Source organism: Colletotrichum tamarilloi (assembly GCF_030869305.1).
Source record: "Colletotrichum tamarilloi strain Tom-12 chromosome Unknown Scaffold_26.1, whole genome shotgun sequence".
NCBI classification, from domain to species: domain Eukaryota; kingdom Fungi; phylum Ascomycota; class Sordariomycetes; order Glomerellales; family Glomerellaceae; genus Colletotrichum; species Colletotrichum tamarilloi.
In genome coordinates, this window is record NW_026849409.1 from 419,109 (window position 1) to 433,961 (window position 14,853).

At 53.4% G+C, this 14,853-nt stretch overlaps 4 protein-coding genes across 4 annotated transcripts; 3 read left to right on the forward strand and 1 right to left on the reverse strand.

Moving 5' to 3' along the window:
- Nucleotides 1–377: 377 nt before the first annotated feature.
- On the forward strand, nucleotides 378–6,600 carry CTAM01_07987 (hsp90-like protein; the record flags this gene model as incomplete). Its single annotated transcript, XM_060524008.1, has 2 exons — nucleotides 378–6,329; nucleotides 6,382–6,600. The coding sequence occupies 2 exons, from the start codon at nucleotides 378–380 to the stop codon at nucleotides 6,598–6,600; spliced, it is 6,171 nt and encodes a 2,056-aa protein (XP_060381463.1).
- Nucleotides 6,601–8,297: 1,697 nt separating this feature from the next.
- CTAM01_07988 (uncharacterized protein) lies at nucleotides 8,298–10,540 on the forward strand (the record flags this gene model as incomplete). Its single annotated transcript, XM_060524009.1, has 6 exons — nucleotides 8,298–8,505; nucleotides 8,589–8,657; nucleotides 8,737–9,130; nucleotides 9,240–9,548; nucleotides 9,739–10,344; nucleotides 10,501–10,540. The coding sequence occupies 6 exons, from the start codon at nucleotides 8,298–8,300 to the stop codon at nucleotides 10,538–10,540; spliced, it is 1,626 nt and encodes a 541-aa protein (XP_060381464.1).
- Nucleotides 10,541–11,329: 789 nt separating this feature from the next.
- Nucleotides 11,330–13,302, forward strand: CTAM01_07989 (T-complex protein 1; the record flags this gene model as incomplete). The annotated part of the gene is made up of 5 exons (XM_060524010.1): nucleotides 11,330–11,529; nucleotides 11,581–11,789; nucleotides 11,843–12,433; nucleotides 12,485–13,122; nucleotides 13,210–13,302. Coding segments are annotated over 5 exons (1,731 nt in total), but the record flags the coding sequence as incomplete, so codon positions are not given.
- Nucleotides 13,303–13,719: 417 nt separating this feature from the next.
- CTAM01_07990 (uncharacterized protein) lies at nucleotides 13,720–14,379 on the reverse strand (the record flags this gene model as incomplete). The annotated part of the gene is made up of 1 exon (XM_060524011.1): nucleotides 13,720–14,379. One exon carries the CDS (start codon nucleotides 14,377–14,379, stop codon nucleotides 13,720–13,722), a length of 660 nt encoding a protein of 219 aa, XP_060381466.1.
- Nucleotides 14,380–14,853: the final 474 nt, after the last annotated feature.

The window sequence follows — 14,853 nt, forward strand, 5'->3', positions numbered from 1 at the left end:
CACACCAACCTACCTAACCTTGCCTCACCCTTCACCACGAGTTACCAATACAAACCAGACCGTTGCAATCTTTCCTCCACCACTGCACCACGCGCTCTTACTTACGGCATTTTCCTTCGACTTCCAGATCGTCACCTTCGTTCGCCTCACCGCATCCCGTCGATCGAATTTTTCCAACCGTGACTTTTCCCCTCTCCCACTCCAAAATACCGCGACCGAACCCCTCGTCGTCCACCTCCTCTTTCGACTTTGCCACAACACGTTTATTCGCCGTCACTGTTCGTCACGACCCGGCCGGACACCTTCTCGAAGCGACATCACCAATCCCGACCAACACTTCACCATCTCTGTGTATGGGGCGCTCTAGTCTATGAGGAATGCCAAGCACGAGCCTTCCAGTAGACAAGAAAGACTCGTCCTCTGCGCGTCGGCTTAGCCTTCCAAGACGAACGACGCCCGATTCGAAAAAGTCGCCTGCCAAAGAATCGCCCGTCAACCTTCCGAGCCCCCGCCATGGACTGACACTCGATTCTTTAAAGACTGGTAGACATGCGCGAGCCGCAATGGCGGATGTGTCCAAGGAGCAGTCTTCAAAGTCGCCCAGCGACCGCTCCAGGGCGCAAACCGAACCCTTCGTCACCAAGGCTACGAGTCCTGGCGGTGCTGGTCCGGATACTAACCTGAAGCGCAGCGCGGGTGTGTCCAGGGCTAGTGATGACGTTGCTGGTGGCATGGGCGGCAAGGAACCAAAAAGTAAAACTGAGTATGCTGCAGGGACCGACGACGAGACGCCACCGGCCCTTTCTGAATCCCAGATACAACTAAATCGATACCGAGAGCGATTGGCACGAGACTTGGAGAAGCGCGAGATGGCGACGAGAGGCTTAATGGCGACAACCCCCGACAAGGTGCGCGTCTCACCAATCCAGGAGGAAAGTGGCAACTCGCCGCGCACACAGGCTGGAATCGCGGGCTTGGCAACGACATCGTCCAATCTAACCACAACGTCAACGGAGTCCGGCAACACCATTCGTGGCGGCATGACGCCCGGTCATATCGCGGGAACTCCTTCTTACCCCTTCCCGCGCATGTATACGCCGGGGTACGGCCCGGGCGCGATGAATCGACCATTTGGGAACATGTCCCCAACTGCGGCCGCTTTCATGGCGCAGGGTATGTCGTTCGAGGGTTTCGGCGCCGCTCAAGATAGGGTCATGTCCGGCTCATCAACACCAGCATCGGCCCTTACCTTTCTCCCCGCCGGAGCCACTGGCCAACTGGAGGGCGATTTCCCAAGCCCAAACCTCTATGATCTGTCGCTGATGCTCAATGCCGAGCCGGGAATGGATGCGTGGTGGAACACCGTCGTTCAAATCATGAGAGACGTCTACAAAGCCGAGAGAGTGACACTTGCTGTGCCGGCTGACACCACCGATATCGAGAACGTGCCCTGGGGTCAGAAAGCAACGTACAACGAGCACCAGGAGGACGACCTCAGCCTCGGATATATGGCAAGGGGAAGCAGTTTGATACCCAGTAGCGCCGGCGACATTGGCTCGGAAGAGCCTCCTTTACCCGAAGATGCGGCACGACCCAGGATGTTGTCTCGACCCAGTCTCCAAACTCGGCACTCATTCACGACATATGAGGAGAATAGGGAACGAAAAGGAACCAGCAATGAGAGGCTCTTGCCCTCACGCCGACCTGCGCAACTGGGCAGAAGCAAAAGCTACTTCCCGCCTGGCCAGGCGACCGAGGACATGGCCCAAGAGCCACTCGGGCCAGCTTTGAACCAATCTGCACTCGCTGAGCATGACGCTGAAGAGCAGAACGTACCGAGCTGGGAGGCTCCAACTGGCGCTCAATCCGACACAGAGGGTAGAGTGCTTCCTGTGCTTCAAGCTCTGGATTACGAGGCTGATCCTCTCATCGACCACGGCGGTGTCATGCGTGTTCTTGAACGAGGCAAGGTCATCGCACTGACAAGAAGTTACCCCTATCTTCAGAACTTGCCAGAGGAGACGCCAGCCAAGTCAAGAGTGACAGCCAACACGACCTCAGCTGAGGCAGCAAGGAAAAAGCTGAAGAGGGGCCGAATCGAGTCTACACAAAAGCTTTCGACGATTTTGAGTGGTTCAAGTTCCTCCTGGAGCTCTAGCCGTAGTCACAGCGGTGACAAGCCATCTAGCATAATTTCGCGACTTTCCGAGGACGAGCCACGCCCACTCACCCCCAAATACGAGGAGTTTGAACAGGCACCGCCATCGCCTTGGTCCCAGTCCCCGGCGCCGTCTCCAGCCGTGCGGGCAGATCCGAACGAGAACCCCTTCTTCACTGATGCCATGGTCGATGAGGACTCTTTCAACCCCGAGTCTGCACCTGCAGACTACGCAGGAATGCGACCTCCTGAAGCTATTGGCGTGGATAACGCATGGACAGTCCTTCACATTCCGTTGACACATCTACTGCTTTCAAAGCCTGTCCATCCCTTCAAGCTTGACACAACCATCCTGGAGCAAAAATCTCACTCTCGCAGCCGCAGTGAAGCCCAGGACGCTACTGGCGGCGATGATGATGACGATGCTGCCTCATCCCCATGGCAGCGCAAAGATAAGCCCGCGCCTATTGCTATTCTGTCGATTCTCAGTCCCGTCATCCCATATCCATCAAACCTTCGCCATTCACTAGAGTATCTTGCCCCGCACCTAGCAACCTCCTTTTCTCTATGTCGTCATTATACGAATTTGGAGACAGAGCTTGCTGGTCTCAACCGGCGCAGGCCTCACACTGCCGGGTTCGGTGCGCTTGCTGCCGACGGGCGTCCCCTAGCAGACCCTGCCAGCATCGGCAATCTAAGCTTTATGGCCTCTGATGACATGGTGGCCCAACGTTCGCTCGCGGGCAGCATTACCAGTCCCAGCGATTACTCAGGTGTCTCCAAGAGTGCTGCTGGCTCCCCACTTGGCACGCCTGGTTCCATGCATCATGCCATTGACAAGTCTGGATTTGCGACCAGTCCTGCGCAAGTTGGGGGAGACAGCTACTTTGGCACCAAGCTGAAGCCGGGCAATTCGAGGGCTGAGATGGCTTCTGCGACTTCTCAGAGGACAAGAAGAAGTTCAAAGGAAGATTCGCCACTGGACAAGCGCCAAGCTCGTCTCTCCGCTTCATACAAGCCTCTTAACACGGAGCCTGCTCAGACGCCTGGGGAGAGAGAAGACCTGGTCGAGCTCAACGTCGAAAGCCGAGTATCGACGCCGGGAGGTTCCAAGAGAGTGCTCTCCCACGAACTCAAGAATTATCTCGACGAAATCGCTGTGCTCGAACCTCGACTCAAGTCAGCTGACCAGAGAAGTTCCGACGGCAGTCATCACACTCTCTTGCATTCCTACGGTGCCGACTTTGCGACGAGCTTCCAATCGCTACCACCTAGCTCAAGTGTGGTCAGTAGACCGGTACCCCACACTGCTCCGACTCGAACAGGCTCCATAAATGTCGGCCCAGTAGACATGCCACCGCCATCAGATCGTCTCAAGGGTCTCATACTAGACTCTTTGCCTGCTCACGTCTTTGTCTCGCTGCCGCAGTCAGGCGAAATCGTCTGGGTCAATAGTCGCTACCTTACCTACCGCGGTCAGACAGTCTCTGATCTGGCTGCCGATCCTTGGGGCAGCATTCATCCAGACGACAGAGATGAATATCTGAAGGCATGGAGCCATTCCTTACGCACTGGTGAACAGTTCTCGAGGACTGTTCGCATCAAACGCTTTGATGGGGCCTACCGATGGTTCTATGCTCGTGCTGTTGCGTCCCGCGATAAACGTGGAGTCATGATGCAATTCCTCGGCTCCTACATGGATATTCATGACCAACATATTGCGGAACTTAAGGCTGCACGGCAAGAGGAGATTGAGGCCTCAGAGGCAAAGCACAGACTTCTGGCCAATCTCATCCCTCAAATCATATTCACTGCAACTGAAGACGAAGGTATCACTTTTGCCAACGAGCAATGGCTGTCGTACACGGGGCAGAGTTTCGAAGACTGCCTCGGCCTGGGTTTCATGGACTTTGTGCATCCTGATGATCTGGCCAAATGCCACATACCCACAGACAGACCACCAACGCCGATGCCATTCAAGTTCGATCGTACAGGGCACCAAGACCCAGCGTCATCTGAGGCGACGTTGGCCAGCCTTGTATCGGGCAAAACGCAAAGCCAGATGGAAACCAACCTTCGAGGCATCCACCAAGCCTTGTCACGGAATAACAGCTCGAGCAGTAGCTCGGTCTACGAGATGCCCACCGCTGATTTGACGGCTTTGGCCAGGCAGGGTATTATCAAAGTGACAACCGACAGCAACGGCAGACTATCATACACGACCGAGGTGCGGTTACGATCCAAGAATGGAGAGTACAGATGGCACCTAATCCGGTGCGTCGAGATCGACAACATTGACTTTGGAAATGGAGCCAGCTCCTACTTTGGCTCAGCTACGGACATCAACGACCACAAACTACTTGAAGCCAAACTCAAGGAGGCTATGGAGTCTAAGAGTAGATTCCTGAGCAACATGTCGCACGAGATCCGGACGCCACTCATTGGGATTTCAGGAATGGTCAGCTTCCTGCAAGACACCATTCTCAACGAAGAGCAGCGAGACTACACCAACACCATTCAGACGAGTGCTAACAGTCTGTTGATGATCATCAATGACATTCTGGATTTGTCGAAGGTCGATGCCGGAATGATGAAGCTCAAATACGAATGGTTCCATACCCGCTCTCTCATTGAGGATGTCAATGAGTTGGTCTCCACCATGGCTATTGCTAAAAGGCTGGAGCTGAATTACATCGTGGAGGAGGATGTTCCGGCTTGGGTCAAGGGCGATAAGGTCCGGATTCGCCAAGTGCTCCTTAACGTCATCGGCAATGCCATCAAGTTCACTGCCGAGGGAGAGGTCTTCAGTCGATGCAGGGTTCATACCAACAAAGATTCGACCCAGGACCAGCACGAGATCATGCTCGAGTTCGCCATCATTGACACAGGCCGCGGTTTCTCTAAGGAGGAGGCAGATCTCATCTTCAAGCCATTCAGTCAAATCGATGGAAGCAGCACCCGACAGCATGGCGGAAGTGGTCTTGGACTAGTAATTTCGAGACAGTTGGTGGAACTGCACGGAGGTAAGATGGAAGGTAGCGCTGTCCCTGGAAAAGGGTCAACGTTCACCTTCACTGCCAAGTTTGCTTTGCCGACAAAGGAGGATCATCCTGATGCACCCTTGAGTCCTGAGAGCTTGCAACCCACTTCCAATGTGACTCAAGATGTGGCTATTATCCGCCCTTCAAAGAACTTGCCCTCACCTACGCCCGCATCAACAGACAGCCCCAAGACTGACACTGAGTTCACGTCGCCTGCTGTTGCTTCTAGCGGAAGTTCAGCTCCATCAGTCCAGTCTGGCGTCTCTCGGGCTACGGAGCGTACGTCCGTTACGTCCGTGTCCTCGATCAACGTTGGACTGGTTCACTTCAGCGAAGCAGCAAGAGCAAGTGGCCAAGATCTGTCGCAGATGAAGCTCGAGCTACCTTCCAGCGAGTCTTCACCAGGCAAAACGCCTACACCCGAGACCTCCAAACCGACAAAGCCTGAAGACTTGAAGCCTCCTATGTACTCCATCCTCATCATCTGCCCTCAGACTCATAGTCGTGAAGCCACGGCACAACACATCGAGATGACTCTGCCCAAGGATGTGCCTCATCAAATCACGGCACTAGACTCTACCGAAAAGGCGCAGAAGTTGCTTGGGGGAGAGGAGTCTGTCAATTTCACTCACATCGTCCTCAACTTGCCGTCTCCAGAGGAGATTATCGGCCTCATGGAGCAGATTACAAAGTCGACAACCATCAACAACACGACAATCCTCATTCTATCAGACTCAGTTCAACGGCAAGCTGTAATGAGACTTGCGACAGATACGAAGTATGAGAAACTTGTGTCAGAAAACATCGTCACTTTCATCTACAAACCTGTCAAGCCATCGAGGTTTGCCGTCATCTTTGATCCTGACAAGGTCCGCGATCTGAGCGTTGATCGGAACCGCTCAACTGCGCAACGTATGGTTGAAACTCAGAAGGCGAGTTACCTGGAGATTGGAAAACGTATGGGCAACAAAGGGTATAAGGTGCTACTGGTTGAAGACAACCCTGTGAACCAGAAGGTTCTACAGAAGTACTTGAAGAAGGTTGGCGTGGAGGTTGAAGTGGCCGCCGATGGCGCCGAGTGCACCGAAATGGTGTTTGGTCACGCCCACAACTACTACTCCTTGATACTCGTAAGTGCTCATCATCTCGCAAGACGTGTCGCTCTGCTGACTAACTTTCTAGTGCGACTTGCATATGCCACGCAAGGATGGCTACCAGGCCTGCCGAGAAATTCGACAATGGGAGAAAGAGCAAGGGTTCAAGAAGCTTCCCATCATTGCGCTTTCGGCCAATGTCATGTCCGATGTTCAGGACAAATGCGTTGCGGCCGGGTTCAGCGACTACGTCACCAAGCCCGTCGACTTCATTGATCTCAGCAGAGCCATGTCCAGGTTCTTCTGAAGCCTAGAGAAAGACGCAAAACTAGGATAAACAACAATAAGAGGCGGGACTCCTAAGTCTCGTCCCTCATACACTTCTGCCTGCTGCAATAGCATAGGCGCCCGCACTACACGGTTACATTCAAACACACAAAAATGGGGTTCATACTAGCAAGGCATGTCATTGGGGAAAACAGGAGTTTCGGGGATTCACGAAAGATTCAGGTTCATCATGATTAATATGGTCCTTTCTGCTCATTGTGTACAACTGCTTCGAGGCGGATACCATCATAGAGACGTACCTCTAGAGGAGGGTCTATTGCAAAAGGGAGTTACTTCAGGATTATACATTAGCTTATATTCTTCTTATGGACTCACGACAGGGATGACACATGTCGTAGCTTTGGCGATGTATGTGCATGGCGTCCAAAGTGTGGGCCAACACCGGACTTGCAGTAGAGGCATGGACGGAAATCGTTCTGATCAGGTGCCTACATGTTGGGTATAGGATGGGTCAGGCCAGGCACGGAGGTCAGCCAGTACGTAAGGACGCAGCTCGATGAGTGGCCTGCGTTTGGGAGAGGAGATGGATACTTTCGCTGTGTGCTTGGTAGGGTTTGTGGGCAGAGATGGCGGTAATTGTGATTGAAAGACGATATCTCAATACATTCAATGACGCTAAAATTTACATAGCTACTTCAGCTTGCGTGTATGTGAGGTAATTATGTGGCTGTCGAATTTCAAAGCGCTGAGTGAGGCTCAAGTCAGACAGGCAAATCCGTGGTGTCGTCGAAGCTGGCTTATTGACTCAACCTTAGGTTGGGACCGCTTTGTTCCTGCTTTGTAGAGCAAATCCAAGCAACCTTCCTCCACTATTTTCCTCTCTTTCTTAATATATAGCATTCTACAGGCCTTACCCACTCTACCATTCGGACGAGGCAGTGTCCCAGACACTGGAGAGAGACAGAAGGTCTAGGTGATCCGGCCTTACTCTTGCCTAGTCCGACTCTGCCAATTGAACCCACTTCAAAGTGATTTATTTCGCTGATTTCCGGATCCAGGCTGAAGCTGGAGGCCACTTTCCACTCGAGAGCGACGCCAGGCAGGAGGGTGATGGTTGAAGATTCAGCCTTACCACCCCCACCGTCAAAGTTCTTTCGCTACTCTCAACCCACAACCTTTTATTTTCTTGCCTCGAAGACTGGAACGCGAGAGACCTATCGATTCTCTCTTCTTCTTTCCTCTTTCGATGACGGCCGTCCATTCATTTGTCTCGCACCTCCTCGCTGCATCTGCTACCTTCGGACCGTCCATCCCAACACTCGCTTCAAAGTGGCCGCGAATAGCTTCCTTTCCTTTCTTCAGTCGTTAATCCTGATCTTGTCTTTTAGTACTTTTGTGGAGCGCAAGACCTCCCTTCCTCTTCAACTTTCAGTCATTTATACCGCACGCAAACAACCTCCCGACCGGATCACTCGGCGCTAGGTGGCTTACATCTCTGATACCGGCCTTCCCCAATCCTTTCGAGCCTCCAAGCGAAATCAACTGATATACGCAATTCTGAAACAGTCACCGGAGCTCAATTGAAAGGTAGCTCCTTCCGTTGCTAGTTTACGCGTAGGGTCTAGTCGCCATTCATCTCGAGGCATCACGCAAGTCTCACCAAGTACAACACCACGGCATACTCCTTAACCGGCCACGAGTAAAGCAGTCAACAACATGACTTTGCCCTGGGTTCAACGTGGAAAGAGGCGTGCGAGCGAAGGTGAGCACAACGCGCCTAAAAGAAAGCGAGTCGAACAACGAAACCGTTCGAGCGTGGTCGTGCCCAGTGCAGCACCGCGGGTGATGATGGGAACAAGGCCAGAACAGCGACAACATCAATATATGCGAAGACACAGAAGAACCATGGCGGTTGGAAGTTCAGGTAATGGCTTAAAGGGTTGTGGCTGGTCTATAGCTACAAAAATTTGTTTCCGAAAGAGAAATTTCATCGCTGATAAATCGCAGCCCGAATCCCAGAATTTCGCCCACCGGGGCCAACTCGTCTCGGCTGCTTCCCCGAAGTCTCCCGTCACAGTAAGAAGAATATGCAAAATATTTTGGTTTCCTTGCTTAACAGAAGTGTTAGGCGTGGCGTCGCTTTGCCGAAACCCAGCAAATGTCCAAGTCGAAACCGATGCCGGCTACAACCTCGCCAAGATGTCCGACCTCAAGCCTGACATGAGCGTTCAGGAGAAGCTAATGTTAGGACTCCGAACTGGGCTACAACGCAGGGACGAGTACCGAGCCAAGGTTGAACAAGACCCAGCCCGTTTACGACATGAATCTCGAAACGATATCATGGCTTTTGGTGGCATCGATATGACCGACCTTGCCCTCGCCTTGCCGAAGTCATTAAGACAGAAGGAAGTTATCAACGCTGCTGAAGATGAGAAACGGCGTTTGGGGTTTCCATCCACGGAAGTTACTCTACCAGACAGAAGCCCGGCTTATGCCAACGAGTGGTGGGACATGTATAACGCTTACATCAGAGCCAGATCGATGTTTGTGTAAGCTATCTTCTTGTCGATAGAGAATATTTCGCTCATCAGTAAACAGCAAAGGGGCCTCTCTCAGGCTTACGGCAGTATCACGTCCATACAACAAGACCGTCCACAGCATTCCCGGAGTAATTGCTCGGCGGCGGGCCGATCAGATCATGAATATCGAGTGGCAACCCAGCTACCACGGCATGTCAATGAACAAGAGCTTCAGCGCCTTTCAAGCCAGGTCTATGGAATTGAACGGGTATCGGAGGCGTTCGATACAGTACGTACACTTCCAAAGGGAGAACAACGGGCAAAAGTCGTTTCCGGGGGGAGCCCTGGGTACTAATGCAGGAGACGACGACGATGACTCGAGTTTCACCACAGAGAGGTTCTTTGAACGTGATCGGAAACACAAACTATCATTGATAGACTTGGATATGTAAGTATTTCGTCCTTATTCGACACATGGCCTAGCTAAAACTTTATCCAAGCACCGATATCAACGGAGTGAAACGCAGATGGGTATGCATCGAGATAACCAAGCCTCTGGCCCAAGTCAATGGCCCAGCTCCGATCGAACTGACACCAATGCCACAATCTTTCATCAAGATTGCTATACCTTGTGACAGCATCCTAGTAGTGGTGAACACCAGCAAGCCACTGCCCATCATGGAAGAGCAACTGGACAAGATGGAACCTCCACAGCTTGGTGATTTTGACAAGCTTACCATTGGGAGGGTCGATTCAGGCTTAGAGGATGTGAAGATGAGGCTAAAGATTTCCGGAGACGGCGTGCCAATCTTCGTGACCGGGTCCAAAAAGGGTCATATGCCGGATGACAGCACACTTGACGACTTTCTCTGCGCATCGGATGTGACTGGTCTTCCCTGGAAAGAAACAGACAGACGTGTCAGCAAGAGTACGTTGTTGCTGAGGAAGGCCGAGTTCTGGGACCGCTTTAATTTGGCAGCAGACGCCGACAAAGTGCGATGGGAATCACTCCAGGACGCCATGGCGAGCGATGAGTGCATCGTAGACATTACCTTTGAGGGTGATTGGCAAGAATTTGCCCCGGTTGCTCGGGCGTCTCAGTCAAGGTGGACGCCTGTGCAGCATGAGTCGTCGCAATCTCAACATAATATCAGGCCGCAAGGTCTGATTAGAGGGCAAAATAACAGACATCAAGGCAACACGGCTCCTTCTAAAAGTTCTGGGCTTCGCAACGAAGTCCATTGGTAGGACCAACACGCTAGATAGCAGTTGGGGGTCGAGTGGGAAATGGCCGAATTGCAAGCAGAGAATGCGCAAGAGACAGAAGTTGCGTCAAATAATGAGGAATTCAATGGTTTAGGGCATGGACGTCTAGGACATGGCATAGAATCTCTCTACAGCGGACTGGCAGAGGCTCAGAAGGACTTTGGGGGGCAGTAAGAGCGAGTGTTCCGTAGCTGAATTTGATTGATTGGTGCGTACCAGTTTATCGTTCTAGTGAGCCATCTGAGTGATTCATCGCTATGCAGGAGAGAGAAGAGACCGAAAAGAATGACTTCACTGGGAAGCGAACAAAAGGTAAGGTTGAGTGAGGCTCGAGGACTTTCAAATTAATACAAAGACCCCCCCACCCCTCGGCCACGTTTCCCTGACCTTTTATGACGAGATGGAAAAAAATTCAAGTCTAAGTACCGCAAACTTGATTTCCGGGAAGTATTCAACTCCTAGAACTCCGGCTGAAAGAGGAATACCCGCTCGGGAGGGGGGATGCTCTCGACAGAAACCCTTTTTACTATTCCATAGGGGGTTATGTCACTAAGGGGCAAGTCTGCTGGCTGAGTAACCCTTCGTCTTGCGAGCGGGCCCTGAGTATGTAAAATGACCCTATGGTACTTTTCCTCTTCGTTCCTCCTGAGAATTTGCTAAATCCCCTGGCCCCAAACTTCTGCTGGAATTACTCCTGGGTAGAGTATGGGACGTTGTCAAAGGTGGGTCCTTCGGTGTGCCAAGCCAGAAGCCAGGTGAAGCTCGGTGAAGCCGGGGAAAAGGTTCCGCCGAGCTCCAGCTTCATCCCGCCAAAAAACAAACCCGCCCAGCGAACTTTTTAGAAGCCCGGTGCCTTGAGCAGCAGCAGCACCACCACCCCCGCCATCTCCACGGTTTCCTCTGCAACGGTGAAGCTCTTCGCCAAACACACATCCTCTCGACGACACCAATTTTTTATTGAGGTTCTTAAAATCGTTGTCGCACAACCATGCAGGCTCCAGTAGTGGTAATGAGTATGGCAGCCCCTCCTTCCCCAGAGCTCTGACTAGCTACCCCCCCAAATATCAGGATCAGGTACTAACTGCGTACTCTACAGACACCGGTGCCGGTGAACGGCAGACGGGTCGCAAGGCCCAGATGTCCAACATCGCGGCTGCCAAGACGTACGATGTTCTTTCGAAAACTCCATAGACACTCGCTAACCCCACCATCAGCGTCGCCGACATTATTCGATCATGCTTGGGTCCCAAGGCTATGTTGAAGATGCTCCTCGACCCCATGGGCGGTATCGTCCTTACCAACGATGGCCATGCCATCCTCAGAGAGATTGAGGTCTCGCACCCTGCAGCAAAGAGCATGATCGAGCTCAGCCGGACACAAGACGAAGAGGTTGGCGATGGTACAACAACGGTCATTATTCTGGGTAAGCCCCTGAAAGCTATCCTGCTTATAAAGCTAGAGACTGACCTGGCCCAGCTGGCGAGATGCTTGCGCAGTCTCTCCCCCAGCTCGAGCGTAACATTCACCCCGTCCAGATCATCGCCGCCTTCCGCCGCGCGCTGAAGGACGCCCTCGAGATCGTCGACGATATCTCCCTCCCCATCGATGTCAACGACGACAAGGCCATGCGCGGCCTCATTTCCTCTTCTATCGGCACCAAGTTCGTCTCGAGATGGTCTGACCTGATGTGCGACCTGGCTCTCCGCGCCGTCCGCACCGTCACCTGGGAGGCCGGCAACGGAAAAACCGAGGTCGACATCAAGAGATACGCACGTGTGGAGAAGGTGCCAGGCGGTGAGATCGAGGACAGCAGAGTGCTAGACGGAGTCATGCTCAACAAGGACATCACCCACCCCAAGATGCGCCGGAGAATAGAGAATCCCAGAATCGTCCTCCTCGACTGCCCCTTGGAGTACAAGAAGGGCGAGTCGCAGACCAATATCGAGATTTCCAAGGAGGAGGACTGGAACCGTATCCTGCAGATTGAGGAGGAGCAGGTTAAGGCTATGTGCGAGGGTATTATTGCTCTTAAGCCCGATCTGGTCATTACCGAGAAGGGTGTCTCAGGTGCGTCTTATTGTCGGCTAGGTTTGGGGAATGAGGGCTAACATCCTGCAGATCTCGCTCAGCACTACTTCATGAAGGCTAACATCACCGCCCTCCGCCGCGTTCGCAAGACGGACAACAACAGAATAGCAAGAGCGACGGGCGCCACCATTGTCAACCGCGTCGATGACATCCAGGACTCCGATGTCGGCACGCTCTGCGGCCTGTTTGAGATTGAGAAGATTGGCGACGAGTACTTCACCTTCCTCACCGGATGCAAGAACCCCAAGGCCTGCACAGTGCTCCTCCGCGGCCCGTCGAAGGACGTGCTCAACGAGATTGAGCGTAACCTGCAGGATGCCATGGGTGTTGCTCGCAACGTCATGTTCAACCCCAGACTCTCCCCCGGTGGTGGTGCTACTGAGATGGCCGTCTCGGTGCGGTTGAGCCAGCTCGCAAAGGGCGTCGAGGGTGTCCAGCAATGGCCGTACAAGGCCGTCGCTGACGCCCTTGAGGTTATCCCCCGTACCTTGGTCCAGAACGCCGGTGCCAGCCCCGTCAGAGTACTGACTGACCTGCGCGCCAAGCACGCAGAGGGCAAGCACTCGTGGGGTATCAACGGTGACTCTGGCGTTGTCGCCGACATGAAGGAGTACGGTGTGTGGGAGCCGGAGGCTATCAAGTTGCAGAGCATCAAGACGGCGATTGAGGTATGTCTACATTGGTTTACGATTTTTGCCCCTCTTTTCTCTTTATCTTTTACACATTATTCAACAATACTAATACATGGCTCACAGTCCGCTTGCTTGCTCCTCAGAGTAGACGACATTTGCAGCGCAAGAAAGGCAGCGCAAATGGGCAACGGCCTGCACGGAGGTGGCGACGAATAAGATGCCTGTTGACGTTAGTCGGATCCGGTATTTTTCATGACGAAGACGGGAGAGCGGTTGCAATGAGCAGTGATGAAGATGAAAAAAAAAGGTCATACCCCTGTATGGATGCATAGATATGGGATTAGAAATTACCTAGACGACTGAAGTTCTCGGGACATCTCCAAAGGACAAAAAAAGCTTTGATGCTCATGCTTTTCTGAAAATGCCCCCCTGCCTTGTGTCTCCTGTCTTGTCAAATCAATGTTTAAGTTGGGCGCGGGACCCACCGAACATTTGGTGTTTGGTCTGAAGTTATTTTTGGTCACGCCAAGCTTATGTTCAAGCTTGAAAACAAGAGCTCAAAGCTCGACAGCAACCGAACCCCAAGACCCAGGCTCAGGTCCAAGGGGCCCTCCAAAACCACGGGACGATGAATCAGTCCTCGTCGTGGATCACGATACCCGGGGGCTGAGCAGCTCCTGACGAGGTCGTTGCCGTCTCTGAGCCCTTGCTCTTGCCGTCCTTATCATCCTTGGCATCTTCATCCTCCTTGTTTGTAGATGTTTCCGCCGCAGCCCTTGCGGCGACACCACCACTTGACGAAGAAACGGTTGCAGCTCCTCCCTTTGCCACGCCAGCAGCAGCACCACCACGACCAGGTCCCTTTTTACCCTTTTGCTTCTTCTTATCCCTCTTTTCCCGATTCTTCCTCGTGCGCTCCTCGTCCTTGGCAGCCCGCTCGGCCTTTTGCCGCTCAAACTCGTCGTTTTCCTTCTCCTGTCTGACCTCGTCGTCCATGGCGCGCAGGCGGTCGTACTCGCGGCGCCGGCTGGCCTTGTAGACGTGGAACTCGCCGGAGCCGGCGCCGGCGGAGGAACCTTGGACGTTTGTGACGATCTCGGGCGGGGCAGCGACGGCGCGTTTGGCGACGGCGCCGGGACCGGAAGGGAGACGGATCTCTTGGTCTGGTTTGGAGAAGAGGGTCTCGAGGTGTTTTGCGTGTTCGGAGACGGGGGTGAGGGCGCGTTTCTTTGTTGGGCGGCGGGAGCGGGGATCCGCTGAGGTGGGGATTGATTCGGGGCCTTCGCCGGACATTTTTGCTGCTGCTGTTGCGGCCGGTGGTGTTCGGGGTGTGGAAGGGAGGTCGGTCGGTCGGTTGAGGACCGGATCCTGCGGGTTCGGCGGTGGGCGGTTGCGTTGAGCAGCTTTTGAGATTGGCGGAGGAGAGTCGTATGATTGTGGGATGAGGCTGGATGTGGAATGGGCTGATCCGGGGGGGAGGAACGTTGGTAGGCCCGGCTACGGTGATTGCGCTTTGCTAGCAGCTATACGATGGGCTATGCAAAACGGGCGGGCGGGAAGGCGCATGTGATAGTGGCCGTCTGCGTACGTAGCTGGGTGGTTTGCGTTGCAGTCTTCCCCGGTCTAGGCAGAGTGTGACTGACTGTTGGATTGGGTGAAGTGGGCGATTGAATGTTGGTGACTTGATGTTTGATTGTGAGCTACCACAAGAGATCGCGAGATGGAGGCGCGCGCGCGCGGCGTAAGGTAAGGTAATCTAAGCGGGAA